Source organism: Sus scrofa, chromosome 6, assembly GCF_054392235.1.
Source record: "Sus scrofa isolate SSC_HxYL_T2T_F1_AM1 chromosome 6, Sscrofa_HxYL_maternal_Yorkshire_Landrace_v2.0, whole genome shotgun sequence".
NCBI lineage: Eukaryota > Metazoa > Chordata > Mammalia > Artiodactyla > Suidae > Sus > Sus scrofa.
Window position 1 is genome coordinate 77,718,010 of NC_139388.1, and position 15,967 is coordinate 77,733,976.

General features: G+C 48.4%; 1 protein-coding gene across 7 annotated transcripts in view; it reads left to right on the forward strand.

Annotated features, from left to right (window-relative positions):
* Positions 1–15,967, forward strand: part of PRDM2 (PR/SET domain 2) — a 120,287-nt gene that overhangs the window by 77,371 nt on the left and 26,949 nt on the right. For 6 of the 7 annotated variants that reach the window (XM_021097561.2, XM_084962865.1, XM_084962867.1 and 3 more), the window contains 2 exons: positions 1,188–1,298; positions 6,359–10,748. In XM_021097561.2, the coding sequence (XP_020953220.2) occupies positions 1,188–1,298; positions 6,359–10,748 (4,501 nt within the window). Of the gene's footprint in view, positions 1–1,187; positions 1,299–6,358; positions 10,749–14,084; positions 15,727–15,967 lie in introns of those variants that run through there. The other variant, XM_084962866.1, reaches the window with a different exon arrangement.

The following is a 15,967-nucleotide window of genomic DNA, read 5'->3' on the forward strand; positions in this document are numbered from 1 at the left end:
TCAAAATCTAGGGTTTTTTTTTTTAGCATTAATGCTTGCTTTGTATTGTAATTGATGTTTCTATTTTTAATCATTATGATCTTTGCCGTGATGATTTTGTGTCTCTGACCTCATTTTCATCTGTTGTCTGTATTTTACTTAATTATATACGCCTCTGTAATGATCCTCTGCTGTGGAGAATACCATTTTCCAACAGCTATGACTGGTTTCTAGTTTGTCATTTTATCAAGTCAGAGATAAGGAATTAAGAGGCTTGTCCTGAAGGAGATAGGACAGCTCCTAGAGCTTTTGAGCTGATGACTGGGAGAGCATTGCAGAAAGAGAAAGGTTTGGGGAAGATGAGTAAAAACTGAAAAACAAAAGCTACCTGGGAAAAGATGACAAATTCTGATTAAATCTTAAAGAAACTGAATTTCCAAACCTTTAGTATTAGTATTTCTGTAGAGAATTATCTGTATCTTGGTGACTTGAGTTCCTTGTTCCAGCTTGTCAGAAATGTGTTGCGTTTTAATCTTGTGAACTGTGTTATCACCGGGAATGCAGTTAGTGTTTCCTGACTTGCATTCTCCGAATTGTTAATGGAATATTAAATGGTACTGGGCCCAGAGTCGGGTCCCCCGGACCCCTCATGCCAGCTGACAGGAATTATTCAGAACTGCTCCTGTATTTGATATGCTTCTGTTTTAGTTTGGCAAGTCTGGATAATCATATCTTAACTAAGATACGGTTAGTGGATGTGTAGGTGCCTTTTATAATCATTTTTTCAAAGGGCCTCAAGTTTTAACGTGTTGTTTTTCTCTAATGTGCTTCTTATAAATAACTAGACTTTTGCCACTTCCTAGTGTGTGATATTGAAATTTAGTGCTGTTATGTAATTTTCCTTGGATTTCATTATTGTTAACTTTTCTCAAATGCATTATAAGTTTGATAGCTTTTACAGCTGTAAGGGGAACTATTGCCCAAGATTCTCAAAAATACAGAATTTATGAATTTCTTTTGCTTTGACATGACTTAAAAGCATTCATGTTCATCATCAGTTTCTTTCTTCTTCAGGAATCTGAGATAATAATTGCCTAGAAATACACAGTTTACTATGTTTAGATTAGCCATTGTCTCCTTCAAGGATTCAGGATACTAGTGAGTGACTAAATGAATAAACAAACAAATAAATAAATACTGTGTTTCAGGGAAGAAAAAATCCCAAGAGAATAAAAACAAAGCAAACAAAACCGAAGATACACAACTGAAGACAAGTGAGCCAGATTCCAGCTCTGCAAATATGAGAGATTCTGCGGAAGGTAGGTTTTGGGCGTTGGACCTGAGTGAGTGGGGCATATATTGCCGGGTGCTGTCACTTTGTATCTCTTGGAATGCTCTTCTTAGAATCACCTCAAAACCCTAAAGGGTTAAACAGCAAAAAGGCTGCCCAAATTTATCCCACCTCCCCTTCAAATAGTTACTGAAGACTTTCCTTGTTTAAAATGAGGTTATTTCGGGAGTTTCCGTCGTGGCTCAGTGGTTAACGAATCCAACTAGGAACCATGAGGTTGCGGGTTCAGTCCCTGGCCTTGCTCAGTGGGTTAAGGATCCAGCATTGCAGACACAGCTTGGATCCTGAGTTGCTGTGGCTCTGGTATAGGCTGGTGGCTACAGCTCCGATTCGACCCCTAGCCTGGGAACCTCTGTGTGCCGTGGGAACAACCCAAGAAATGGCAAAAAGACCAAAAATAAATAAATAGATAAAATAAAATGAGGTTATTCCCCGGTTAAAATAAAATGGAACCTACTGTATGATTGCATTTAGAAATAATTTGTAAAACTCCAAACCTTGGAAGCCAGTCTGTGGTGCTGGAAGCCAGACCGGCAGGAGCATGAGGAGGCTTCTGGGGCCGGTACTGGTCCAGTGCTGGTCCAGGTGGTGGGCGCAGCAGGGTGCTTCCTTGGTAAGCATCTCACCTTGCTGGGCACTTTTCATGTATACCCTTGAGGTATGTTTTGTACTTCAGTTAAGTTTCCCCAATAATATCAAGATACCTTTGATCTTATATATTAGAATGAAAAGTGCTTCTGGTTTTTGCTAGAATTTAAATTCCTATTTTATTTCTTTGTGTTTCCCACAAAATTTTCTGCTTTCTAGCCCCTTCCGAGAATTTAGTCTGGGCCCTCTACAATGTCCAAAGACATGGGTTGAAGGCAAGTTGCCCTATGCCCACGGCGACTGATCACTGTATGGAGACTCTTGCCAGTAGATGTGAGGGGTGTGTCTTAATTTGTTATGTAGCAAAGTTGGCAGAGATCAGAGCTTGCTCAGAGTCGTTCATAGAGTTCCCATCGTGGGGCAGCGGAAATGAATCCGACTAGGAACCATGAGGTTGCAGGTTTGATCCCTGGCCTCGTTCAGTGGGTTAAGGATCCCAGTGTTGCCGGGAGCTGTGGTGTAGGTCACAGATGCAGCTCGGATCCCTAGTTGCTATGGCTCTGGTGTAGGCCGGCAGCTGTAGCTCTGATTAGACCCCTAGCCTGGGAACCTCCATATGCTATGAGTGCAGCCCTAGAAAGACAAAAGACCAAAAAAAAGAGTTGTGCATAAAGGATTGTAATGTTCTGTGGCATCTTACATGGCAAGAATAGACAAATCTATTTCCCAGAGCCCTGAGAAACTAAGTTCTAAGCCTGCTGATGGCAGGTTTGCTAAGACGTTTGTTTGAATAACAACAACGAAAATACTAGAGTACCTTACTACCTTTTGTGGCAGAATTTAAAAAAAAAAATTTTTTTTCAACAGTTTCCTCTCCCCTTCAGTACTTCAGAAGAGTTCTTTTTTCCTGATACAACATCAGGCCCTCTGAAAAAAGATTCTTGATATTTACCTGTTTATGGAACGGCTGGTCAGTGCTGGTTCTGTGCAGTGTGGAGGTCAGCTTCTCCTGAACGTTCTCTTTGGTCTTCAGAAAGTGGTCTGCGTACTGAGCACACGGTCTAGACTCCTCCTTAGTGTTTTGCACACCTTCCTTTAAGTTGAAAACTCACCAGACCTCATCAGATGTGTGGACACATTTGGGTGTGTATTAGTCTGGACGGTTTTAAATCTGGGACTGTTTACCAGTGACAGAATCTTTTTTTCCATTCAAAGAAGTCATGGATTTTGGCTAAAAATGAACTCTATAAAAGAATTTTTGAGGCTTAGAATTGTTACTTTCACTTTGACTTTTTTAGCAGTATGCTAGGTCTTTGTTGAAAATGTATCTGAAAAGGAGTTAGCTCCTAATTTGAAGTACTTTACCACCGTCAAATGACTGGTTTCCTAGTTTGTGGAAACCTCGTGGAATTTAAGAAATGTGTTTGGAGGAGAGAAGGCCAGTGTCTGTTTAGAGGCAGAAACCTCTTTGCGAGTGGTGATGGGAATAGGTGGATAAAAAGAAGACCGCCAGTCCCGGGAAACAGCAAGACTAGGGCTCAGTCATTGAGCTTGTTATCTGTGCCTTGCGTGGGCAGCGCTTGGAAGGGTTGGCCTTTTAAACCCCTTCGTGCCCCCTCTGTCCAAGCAGTCATCGAGTTATTGACAGGACTCCTGTGTCTCAGTGGTCTGGCGCCTTTGTTTTTCCTGCCTCTTCTGCATCTTCCCATTTCCATCTCTCAGTGTAGACAGCATCTCCCTTCTCATGCCACTGCATCAGTACAGGTTTTCTGCCTCTTCCCAGTCCCTTAGAGGTGTTACAGCCACACCTCCCGGATGACACTCACCTGCTTGAGAATATCTTAATGGCTCCCCATGGCCCCCAGCCAAGTCCAGACTCATTTATAGTGTGCTGCGTGTTTGATTTTCCTCTTCTGTCCTTGGCCTTCAGGTTCCACCTGCTTAGTGCTTTCTCCTGAAGAGCCTTCCCTGATAAACCAGGCCACTGGGAAATCCTCCTAGGTGCTTCTGTAGCAGCATGTCCTTCCCCAAGCTTAACCACGAATTCCTGATGGCACTGCTTCCTGCCTGCTTGGCTCCTGTTAAAGAGTGGGGCGGGCTCTCTGAGGATAAGGCGCTTGATGGCCTTTTTCACCTGGTGCTGAGAGACAGGTGGTAAATGTTTGTCTGGCGAATAGGGGAGGAGCCAGTTCATAGAACCCGGAGAGGTGGGAGCGGCCCTCCTTCTGCAGGACCTTCTTTAACTCTTTGGTGTCTACAGTAAAAGGGGTGGCATCGAGCAGAGGCTTAGGTGGCATTGCAGAGAAGGCAGCATCGTGGACCATCATCAGCATCTCCTGTCCCAGAGGCCCTGGCCGTCCCCGTTTCCTTCTGGCCCCTCCCCATCTCTCTGCTTCCTTTACAGCTGCACTTGAAAGAGTTGCTTCTCCTCTCCCTGCCTCCCCTTCCTCCTCCTGTTCTCTTCTGAATTCCATGAGGCATTTGTCCCCAGTGCTCCACTCATGCTGTTGTCACGATCACCACACCTCCTCCTTGGCAAATGAACGTTCAGTTCTTTTTTTTTTTTTTTTTTTTTTTTTTGCTATTTCTTGGGCCGCTCCCGCGGCATATGGAGGTTCCCAGGCTAGGGGTCTCATCGGAGCTACCTACGCCAGAGCCACAGCAACTCGGGATCCGAGCCGAGTCTGCAGCCTACACCACAGCTCAAGGCAACGCTGGATCCTTAACCCACTGAGCAAGGGCAGGGACCGAACCCGCAACCTCATGGTTCCTAGTCGGATTTATTAACCACTGCGCCACGACGGGAACTCCTGAACGTTCAGTTCTTAGTTCCACTTTACCTGGCCCATCAGCAGTTCTGGACACAGCTGATCACTCCCTCTGTAGGTAAGGGCCAGCACCTTCTTGGCTGGCAGGTACCTCCCTGGCTATGCCTCTGGCCTCTGGGTACTGCAGTCATCTGGGGACACAGTCACCCCCCTCTCTATCTGTGTTCACTCTCCAGGTACTTCGTCCAGGCCCAGCTCCAGGCGCCGTGGCTAGTCTGAGGAATTGGCACTTTCTAGGCTTAGCCTCTTTGTGGAACTACCTAATGTCCTTACCAGGGTGCCTGTCTAGCTAATGTCTTTACTGGGATATCTATCAGGTACCTCAGACTTCAGCACATCCAGAGTAAATTCTAGTCGTTCCCCCCCCACCCCCGTGCACACAGACACACTCAAGACTTCCCCCCAGTCTAATACAGTTCAGTGAACAGAATAACTGCAGTTGCTGTGACACTTTCTTGACCCTTATAACCCCCCCATCACCAGCAAGCACGTCTTGTCAGCTTCATCTCCAAGATGTGTCCAGAGTCTGACCGCTCCCGCCTCCTCCCTTGCCACCCTCGCCCTCCCCTCTGCCCTTCTGGAGGATATGGAGGCTCTTGCCTCCACCCTTGTCCACCTACAGTTTTCTGCCTTCCTCATAACATAGCAGCTGGAGTGATCCTCTAACATTCCAGGCAGTCATATTTTTCTGTTAGAACTTTCTGCTAGCTCCCTTTTTGACTCAGAGAAGAGGTCAGCAGCCTGCAAGGTTCTGTATGGGCTGATGTTACCTCCTCCTCTCCTCCCTGCCCCACCTCCCTGGCCCCTCCAACTTCCTGGCCATTCCTCGAACACGTCTAGCAGGCCCTTGACTCAGCTTATGCACCTGCCGTTTCCTCCCCCAGGTTTGTGCAGGACTCATTTCCTTTGGGTCTCTGCTCACCTGTCACCTTGCTGGTGAGCCTTCCCGACCACTTAACCTCGGGTCCCGTCAGAGTGGGTCTCTCCTGGGCATGGAGACTCAGAGGTGACTTGGGATTCCTTTTTCCTTCTCTGAGGTACTCCTTAGTCCTCGATGAATTTGATCAGGCTTGGAAGAGATATCTCTGAAACTCTTTTTACTTAAAAAAAACCTCTGATTGTGGAAAATGTTCTAGCTTCATATATAGTTTTAATCAGGAAAGAGAGAGAATCCATTCCAGACAGACCGCTCAGACTCTCATCTGGTAAGATGTCCACAGCTTCCTTGTTTCAGTTTGGAATCACGGAAAATTGAAATTCACGACTCGTCTCTGAGTTTCGGGATTAGCTCCTCCAGCACAGTTTTCAGTAGTAGGATTTCTGTGTGTGAGTGAACAGGGAAGCTCCTTGTGGGCATATGTGGTTCACACTGTACCCTCACTGCCCACCGAGTTCCTGATATACAGCAGGTGCTCTGTAAACATTTGTTGAAGGAATGAAATGGATTTATATCCAGTATAACTTTATAAATGAGAGCACGGAGTTGTCTGTGGTCGCAGTCTCTCTGGCACGGTTTATGTGATCAGAGGAATAACTCGAATAGTGCAGTTTGATCGCAGAGTGGCTAGTGTTTGCCCTCACTCCTGTGCCTCTGCCTTCCTGTGCTTTCCAGGCCCCCAAGACGAAGACGAGAAGCCTTCAGCCTCTGCCGTCGAGCAGCCGGCCGTCCCGCAGGAGGCTGGCAGTCAGGATGTGCTTCCAGAGCGTGAGGTCCCTGCCCCTGCCTGCGAGCCTCAGACTGGACCAGAAGCGGAGCTGGAAGCCACGCGTTGTGAGGCCAATGATGTGGAGGAGGAGGAGGAGGAGGAAGAGGAGGAAGAGGAGGAGCTGGAAGACGAGGGGGACACAGTAGCTGACGTGCCAAATGAAAGTTCCCCAAAGGAGCCTGAGATACGGTGTGACGAGAAGCCAGAGGATTTATTAGAAGAACCAAAAGCGCTTTTGAAGGAAACTCCCGAGGCCTCCCCAGAGGTAACCCCTGTTAGCACCGTTCCCAGAGCTAAAGAGGAGGCCAACGGAGACGTGTTCGAAACGTTCCTGTTTCCGTGTCAGCACTGCGAGAGGAAGTTCACCACCAAACAGGGGCTGGAGCGGCACACGCACATCCACCTGTCCACCGTCAACCACGCCTTCAAGTGCAAGTACTGCGGCAAGGCCTTCGGCACGCAGATCAACAGGAGGCGGCACGAGCGGCGCCACGAGGCGGGGCTGAAGCGGAAGCCCAGCCTGACGCCGCCGCAGCCCGAGGACCCCGCCGACGGCCTGGCGCTCGGGGACGCGGCCGCCCCCAGGGAGGACGCGCCTCCTCCCGCGCTTGGGCAAGACTGTCTAGCCTTGCATTCGGAGAAAGCCTCGCAAGAAACGGTCCGTTCCTCCGTTGCAGAAGAGAACGGGGACGTCAAAGAGCTGCATCCGTGCAAATACTGTAAGAAGGTTTTTGGGACTCACACCAACATGCGGCGGCACCAGCGCCGAGTGCACGAGCGCCATCTCATCCCCAAGGGCGTGCGGCGGAAAGGCGGCCTCCTGGAGGAGCCGCGGCCCCCGGCCGGGCAGGCGCCCCCTGCCCAGAGCGTCTACGTGCCCAGCACGGAGCCGGAGGAGGAGGGGGAGGCGGACGACGTGTACATCATGGACATCTCCAGCAACATCTCCGAAAACCTCAATTACTACATCGACGGCAAGATTCCCACCAGCAGCAGCACGAGTAACTGTGACGTCATTGAGATGGAATCCGGCCCCGCAGACGTGTACGGCATAAACTGTCTGCTGGCGCCCGTTACCGTGGAAATTACTCAAAACATAAAGACCACACAGGCCCCTGTCACAGATGATCTTCCTAAGGAGCCTTCCAGCAGCACAAACAGTGAGTCCAAGAAGCGCAGAACCACTAGTCCTCCTGTGTTACCCAAGATCAAAGCTGAAGCCGAGTCAGAGCCGGTAGCTGCCTCCTGCTCCTTGAGCCTGCCCCTCAGCATAGCGACGACAGAGGCCGTGTCCTTCCACAAAGAGAAAAACGTGTATTTGTCATCGAAGCTCAAACAGCTTCTTCAAACCCAGGAGAAACTAACTCCCCCCGCAGGGATTTCAGCCGCTGAGATACCCAAGTTGGGCCCTGTCTGCGTGTCCGCTCCTGCCTCGATGCTGCCTGTGACCTCGAGCAGGTTTAAGAGGCGGACCAGCTCTCCGCCCAGCTCTCCCCAGCACAGTCCTGCCCTCCGAGACTTCGGAAAGCCAGGTGACGGGAAAGCCACGTGGACGGAGGCAGTTCTAAGCTCCAAAAAGCCCAAATTGGAAAGTCATAGCAACTCCCCAGCCTGGAGTTTGTCTGGGAGAGACGAGAGGGAAACTGGGAGCCCGCCAGGCTTTGATGACTATAAAGTACCTAAAGAGTGGGCAGCTAGTTCTTCCTTTAGCAATGTGTGCAACCAGCAGCCGCTGGATTTATCGAGCGGTGTAAAACAGAAGGCTGAGGGTACGGGCAAGATGCCGGTCCAGTGGGAGTCTGTGTTGGATCTCAGCGTGCATAAAAAGCCTTGCAGTGACTCCGAAGGCAAGGAGTTCAAAGAGAATCACTTGGTGCAGCCAGCCTGCAATGCCGCAAAGAAAAAGAAGCCAACCACTTGCATGCTGCAGAAGGTTCTTCTCAATGAATACAACGGCGTCGATTTACCTGTAGAAAATGCTCCGGATGTGACCAGGAGCCCCAGTCCTTGTAAACCCCCAGATCCCCATCCGGATCCTGACCTCCTTGGTCCTGACTCTGGTTTATCTGCCCCAGCTGCTGAGTCTCCTCCTGAGGTTTCTCCTCGGTCACCTGCCCCGCAGACGTCTTCCCTTTCTTCTGGGCAGCTGCCGCCTCTCTTGACCCCAACCAATCCCTCTTCCCCTCCACCCTGTCCTCCTGTGTTAACCGTGGCCACGCCACCCCCTCCCCTGCTTCCTACTCTCCCTCTTCCAGCCGCCTCCTCCGGGACATCCCCTCATGCCTGTCCTTCTCCTCTCTCGAATGCCGCCGCCCAGTCCCCGCTTCCGATTCTGTCCCCGACGGTGTCTCCCTCGCCGTCTCCCATTCCTTCCGTGGAGCCCCTTCCGTCTGCTGCTTCACCTGGGCCTCCGACCCTCTCTTCGTCCTCCTCCTCCTCCTCCTCATCTTCCTTCTCTTCGTCATCGTCCTCCTCCTCCCCCTCACCACCTCCCCTCTCCGCAGTCTCCTCCGTGGTGTCCTCAGGGGATAACCTGGAAGCCTCTCTCCCCATGATCTCTTTCAAGCAGGAGGAGTTAGAGAACGAGGATCTGAAAGCCAGGGAAGAAGCCCAGGCTGCCGCGGAGCGGGCTGTCGTTCAGGAGACATTCAACAAAAACTTTGTCTGCAACGTCTGTGAATCGCCTTTTCTTTCCATTAAAGATCTAACCAAACATTTATCCGTTCATGCTGAAGACTGGCCCTTCAAATGTGAATTTTGTGTGCAGCTCTTTAAGGCTAAAACTGATTTGTCAGAACATCGCTTTTTGCTTCATGGAGTGGGGAATATCTTTGTGTGTTCGGTTTGTAAAAAAGAATTTGCTTTTTTGTGCAATTTGCAGCAGCACCAGCGCGACCTCCACCCAGATGAGGCGTGCACACACCACGAGTTTGAAAGTGGCACCCTGAGGCCCCAGAACTTTACAGACCCCAGCAAGGCACGTGCGGAGCACATGCAGGGTTTGCCGGAAGATCCTTTGGAAACATCTAAGGAAGAAGAGGAGTTGAACGATTCTTCCGAAGAGCTTTACACAACCATAAAAATAATGGCTTCTGGAATAAAGACGAAAGATCCGGATGTCCGATTGGGTCTCAATCAGCATTACCCGAGCTTTAAACCGCCTCCATTTCAGTACCATCACCGCAGCCCCCTGGGCATTGGCGTGACGGCCACAAATTTCACGACACACAACATCCCGCAGACGTTTACCACCGCCATCCGCTGCACCAAGTGTGGGAAGGGTGTGGACAACATGCCCGAGCTGCACAAACACATCCTGGCGTGTGCTTCCGCTAGCGACAAGAAGAGGTACACCCCCAAGAAGAACCCCGTCCCGTTGAAGCAGACCGTGCAGCCCAAAAACGGCGTGGTGGTTTTGGACAACGCCGGGAAGAATGCCTTCAGACGCATGGGGCAGCCCAAAAGGCTGAACTTCAGCGTCGAGCTCAGCAAGATGTCCTCGAATAAGCTCAAATTAAATGCGTTGAAGAAAAAAAACCAGCTTGTCCAGAAAGCAATCCTTCAAAAAAACAAATCTGCCAAGCAGAAGGCCGACCTAAAACATGCCCCCGAGGCCGCCTCGCACATCTGCCCGTACTGCAGCCGAGAGTTCACATACATCGGCAGCCTGAACAAGCACGCCGCCTTCAGCTGTCCCAAAAAGCCTCTTTCCCCTTCCAAAAAAAAAGTTTCCCATTCATCCAAGAAAGGTGGGCATCCATCCCCTGCGGGTAGTGACAAAAGCAGCAGCAGCAGCAGCCACCGCAGGCGGACCGCGGATGCGGAGATTAAAATGCAGAGCGTGCAGGCGCCCCTGGGCAAGACCAGAGCCCGCAGCTCGGGCCCCACGTCGCTCCCGCCACCTGCCTCGTCCTTCAGGTCCAAGCAGAATGTTAAGTTCGCAGCTTCGGTTAAGTCCAAAAAACCAAGCTCCTCTTTAAGGAACTCAAGCCCGATCCGAATGGCCAAAGTGACTCACAGCGAGGCCAAGAAACCCAAAGCTGCAGCCAAGAACCACGCCGCCCAGCTCTCGGGCAAGACGTCTCGGAGCCTACACGTGAGGGCACAGAAAAGCCGGGCTGTCCTACAGAGCAAGTCGGCCCTGGCTAGTAAGAAAAGAACAGACCGGTTCAATGTCAAATCTAGAGAACGGAGCGGTGGGCCGATCACCCGCAGCCTGCAGCTGGCAGCCGCTGCAGACCCCAGCGAGAGCAGGAGGGAGGACAGCGGGGGCAAGCAGGAGCTGAAGGACTTGAGGTAAGCCTGTCTCCAAGGCCAGAGGATTCAGAGCTCAAGAGCCAGGGGTGGGGGGAGACAGTTGCAAGAAAACACTCTCCTTGCCCAATGGCTCTTTTTTTGTTTTTGTTTTTTCTTGTTCCTGCACTATTTTGACACAAGCATTTAAAGGAAATAGCTGTTGCTTAAGGTGTAGACAGACATGAAGGAGGGTCATGCTTTGGCCGCTGTAGCGCTGGACACACACAGCTTTGATTTCAGACGTGGGGCTCACAAAGTGGTACCATTTCTTTAAACGGGGCCCATTATGAATTGAGTTTGAAACCACGAAAAGCTCCCCAGAAGTACCCTGCTAGGAAAAGGTGAAATTCCCGCAAGCTCCCTCTTTATTTTGGGTGGTATCCCAGTGTCACCTATATTATTTCCTGATCGTAGCTCACTTCTTATGTTCAGATGGATCCTGGAGTTCGATCCAGCCACATGACAGTCTTGCTTAGTATTTCTGTGGTTAAGTTCTTGCAACTGAGACTGCTTTTATTGTTTTAATTTTAAAAACTTGCCTCTTAGTTAAAATAAATCAAAACATAGCACCCTATTCCTTTTCAAATGCCGTATGTCTCCCCCCCCAACTCCTGGTGTGTCCGGGCACAAGGTGACTAACAGCCCGCTTCCCACGGAGAGGAGGAGCGGGAGAGCATGTGTGCCGAGGCCAGGCCCTTGTGGTGCTTTCAGGCTCAGATGGGGACCCAGGGCAGGTCGTCCCACGTGTCAGTGCCTTTGTTTCCCCACTGGCGACGTCAGAGCTCATCCTAGATCTGGGGGATTTCACTGTTTCTTCCCTGTTTTCCTTGCTTAGAACTGTTCTTAGTTGAATTTGTTACATTGACCTCTCAGACTTCGTAAGTTACTCAGATGTGAGTGGCGTGCACTCTTGGGAAGGAGGACCGCGGGTCCATCTCAGGGGAACCTACTCATCGTCAGCCGGGACTGCTGCAGAGCGTTTAAATCTGGTCCTTTTAGAGCGAGCTGCGTGCCTCTAGGCTTTCTCAGCTGTAACTTTCAGCGTCTCAGCATTCTTCAGTGTTTTAAGCAAACAGACGTGGTTACCCCGGGGGTGGGGTGCGGGAACAGGGGCACTGCCGTCGGGAGAGGTCACGAGACTCACCGGTGCTGTGATCACTGCAGAGTCGCTGAGGTGGAGCCCTTGGTGCTGGCCGTTAGGTTGTGGCTGAAAAGGGAGAGAAGATCAGTATGTAGCCAAGGGCTGACAGTAGATTTTTTCAAAGCTGCTTCCTAAAAGGGCTAAACAGACGGTTGGTGTAGATCTTGCTCAGCACCTGGCCTCTGGCCCGGGCGCACACGTGCACAGCACTAGTGGACGTGAGCACCTGTCTATCAGCTGTCCCGACTGCCCGCCTGTAGCAGCTTGACCGTGTACCTCTTTGTCCTCAGTCTGTGTCCTGGAAGTTCCACAGCCACGGGACATTCTTGAACCGTCCTTTTCAAGGTTAAAGAAACCAAACCATGCCATCATTTTCACAGACTGTACTAAGAAACATATCCCAGGTGGTTGATGCTTTAGAATGTACTGTATATATTTCCTGTTGTTTCCGCTATTTTATGGAAGAATCATTTATTTTGTACTGGATCCCATTTGTACAGTTCAAGGGTAAAGTTAATGGGAAAAAATTAAAGTGTTATAAAGGAAAGCCCCTTGAGTAACTAGATTCGTGAAGTTCATCCTCTGCTTTTGAAGAACCATTAAGACTGCAAAGGACCGAAGTGCCTGATAACGTTGTGTGTCTGCTCTTTGCTCCAGTTAGTTTTGATTATTTTGCTTTGGTTGAAAGTCAGCGTTGCAGGAATGAAACTGGGCCTAAATGGAAACAGGAAAGAATCAGCCAAGAAGACATTGATAGTATCGTGACTGTAGGTGGTAGCAGCAGGCTTCCCCAGTGGCGGTCCTCACTCTGTGGGAGTCACTGAAACTGGGCTGTGGACACAGCTGAAGGACGTGTGTTTTTCATGGGGGTCCACTTACACAGTGACCATAAACTTGGGAAGTATTTTTAGGAATTACGCAATGGACGTTTGGTGGGACATCATGCTTTGACTATCTGGGCAGAAGAGTGAGCGTTTCTTCAGAGAGCTGTGGTCCTCTCAGTACCTTGTAGTGAGCTGGGTATGAAGCGAGGACCCCGGGCTCAGGCCTGGGGGATGTGGCAGTCCATCAGTGTCAGCCCGGGGCTCTTGGCAGAGGCCTCATCCTCAGCCCGTGGTGTTGTACCACACAGGCAAGAAGTTAGTTGTCTTAACTAGTCTTCTTTCCTTCTCAGTACATTTCTGCTTGTAAATTTTATTCAGGGACGATTTCATGGCATGTTTGGAAATACCCGCTCTCACCCTGCTTTCAGTGATTTCGCTGTCCTTGCTCCGTTGCATAGTCGAGGACTTAACCCCGGAACTGGCAGCACACCCTTTCCTGTGTGTTTCGTCATAACTGTGATTAAGGGCTTGTCTTCAACACTCAGGCATTTTACGTTCAAATGCCAATTTAGGATTCCACAGATTTTCAAGTATTTGCTTGCAGTCAGCCTTGTGAACGAAGTCAGTTTTCCATTCAACACTGAGGACTCAGCAGAATTTGCCATTTGGTCATTTCCTGGAGCACAGGCCATTATGCCAGATCAGGTTGTGAAAAAGACATGTGCTCCAAATCCCGTTTTAAGACAGAGCTGCAGAGGACACCAGGCATATACCACCATCTCCCGATTCTTCTGTTACCAGCTCTTAATCCAGTGCGCTTGCTGGCAGGTGGGCTCCCCTTCCAGGTCGGGTTGGGTCGGGTCAGAGCCCACGTGTGGCTCAGCGGTGGGACTGACTGCATTTAGAGCTGTTGCTGAGGGTTCATTTCCGTGGACTGTGAGACGAAAGGGCAAGGACAGAGGTACATTTTCTGCTCCCTTCTAACACATCTTTGATCTTTATGAATCTCAAGAATTACATTCTTTAATGCTGCTTTTAGAGCCACTTTTTTTTTGATACTGTGTTCCCATTGCAGTGTATTAAAGAAGTGATAGAGAAAGCAAAATGAAATTCTAGACCAAATTTCCCCCATTTCCCGTGATTGATTAAAAACATCAAATAGTTCGGATTTCTCACCTACCATCCCTGCCACACCGCTCCAGAGAGACGTCTGTGTCTCTTTTGAGTGGCACGCCCACGTTTCTGACACTGTCCGTCATCCTGCCCCTGTCTTGACACTTGTCCGTGGTCTGCCCACCTTTTCTTTAACATGGTCGATTCATATAAGGTTGTGTTATGTTGTCATTTATCTTCAGTTTTCTTATTTTCTAGGAACTTCCTGTAGAAAAGCCCCCCAAAACAAAGCACACCTTAATTGACTAAATAAAGATAATGCATGCTCAACTTAGGATAAGCACTACGGCAAAGGATATGAAATCTACCAAGCTTGCAAGACCAGGTGAAGCTGACCCCAAAATGCTATCACACAACTGATTGCCAGCACAGGCCCCTTGTTACCCTGGTCAGAGTCGGCGCCCGGCATGGGTGCCAGGCTCCCAGGTGATGAGATACACAGAGGAGGGCGCTGTAAGACGGTGGTCCCAGGACCGGGAACTCAGACATGAGCGTGGCCCTGGTGTTTGACACGTGGCAGAGAAAGCAGAGATTTGAACCTGACCTTGCAAAGCAAGTTCTCTGTTTTATCAGTAAGTGGGTGTAGCTTTTCAGGGATGACACATTCTGATGCACTCATTTTAAAATGTTTTGGTCACACACCAGCTCTTGATGCTGTTCCTTTAAATGAATTTATAGACTGAGAGAGGCATTTAGCTTCTTTCTTAGCCTTCTTTTTTTTTTTTTTTTTTTTGCTGTTGTTGTTCTTGTTTGTTGTTGTTTTATCCCAAGCAGATTGCCAGCATAATGGAGAGGAAACCAGATTGCGTATGGACTTTTTCTAATGCCTCTTCCAGTGTCATGTTTATATATCCAAATGGACATGATCCTCTCAGGTTATTATCTGGCACTAATTTCTAACTGCTATCTTATTGGAGGTGGCAGCAGTACATCAGTGCCCGGCATGTATCACAGGCCCGTGTAGGTGTTTGTCTACACGTAAGTGTAAAGGGATCTACATAGCAGGTTTTACACCTCCGTCTCTAATAGAGATTAAAAAAAAAAAAAAAAAAAAAAAAAACAAATTGGCCTATTCCTGAGTATATGTTTAATTTCTCCATGCATTATATGCCTTCCCCTAAGTAATGACTGAGTCAGTGGAAAATGGCTAGGTTTTATTCATGTCGTGATGTGTTTTTTTTGTTGTTGTTGTTGGTTTTTTTTTTTTTTTTTTTTTTTGGTTCTCAACTCTAAAAGTAATCTACCTCTTAAAATTTGTAGTTTAATACTTGTTTGGTGAATTTGTGCCACTTTAACCTTTTCACTATCATTCCCATTTTGTTACATTTCTGTTATGGGGACTTTATGTTGAAATATTGTATAAAAAACATTTGTAGCCATTTAAAAATAAAATATTTAAAATTATTTAAATTGTTTTGGACGCTTCAATTGTATTATATGTGATTTACATTTTACATTCTTGTTTGAGCTGTTAATCTGGAGAGTGTTCCTGTATTGAAGTTTGCTGTTAGTTATTTTATTGTTTCTTGTCGGAGAGTGATATAAAAGACTATTCTAATGAAAACATTAAAATTTACAAATTGACATACAAAAGGGGTTGTCCGTTGATTTTAACCAATGTAGACTTGAGAGAGAGGAAAAGAGGTTAATTGTAGACAGACAAGTTAAGAGTGCTGTGTGCTATTTTTTCCCCTTCCAGCATGAAATAAATCACTTGAGCGAGCTTGTCAGATGTACAGAAAGTTTTCTTATGCTGTTGCTAGCAAGCACTTAATGACTAGGGGGAATTCAGAGGATGCATTTTATATCGTTGTAACCAATAAAAAAAAACTTTCTAAAAGCTTGTGAAAGGACTGCATTTTGTACATCCTTGGGAGCAGTTAAGGGGGAGACGTGAGGGTGTGTGTAGGTGGGGTGTCCACAGGCTGCATCTTTAAAGTGCATTTGCACACACACACCCCGCCCCCGCCCTCTTCTCGCTTGTTTGTATCCGGCATTGATTGGATATTTCCTAATTCATGACGCTTCTGAACCGTCAGGATACCATTGGTCGGTCGGTCGGTAAAGAAGCACACAGAGAA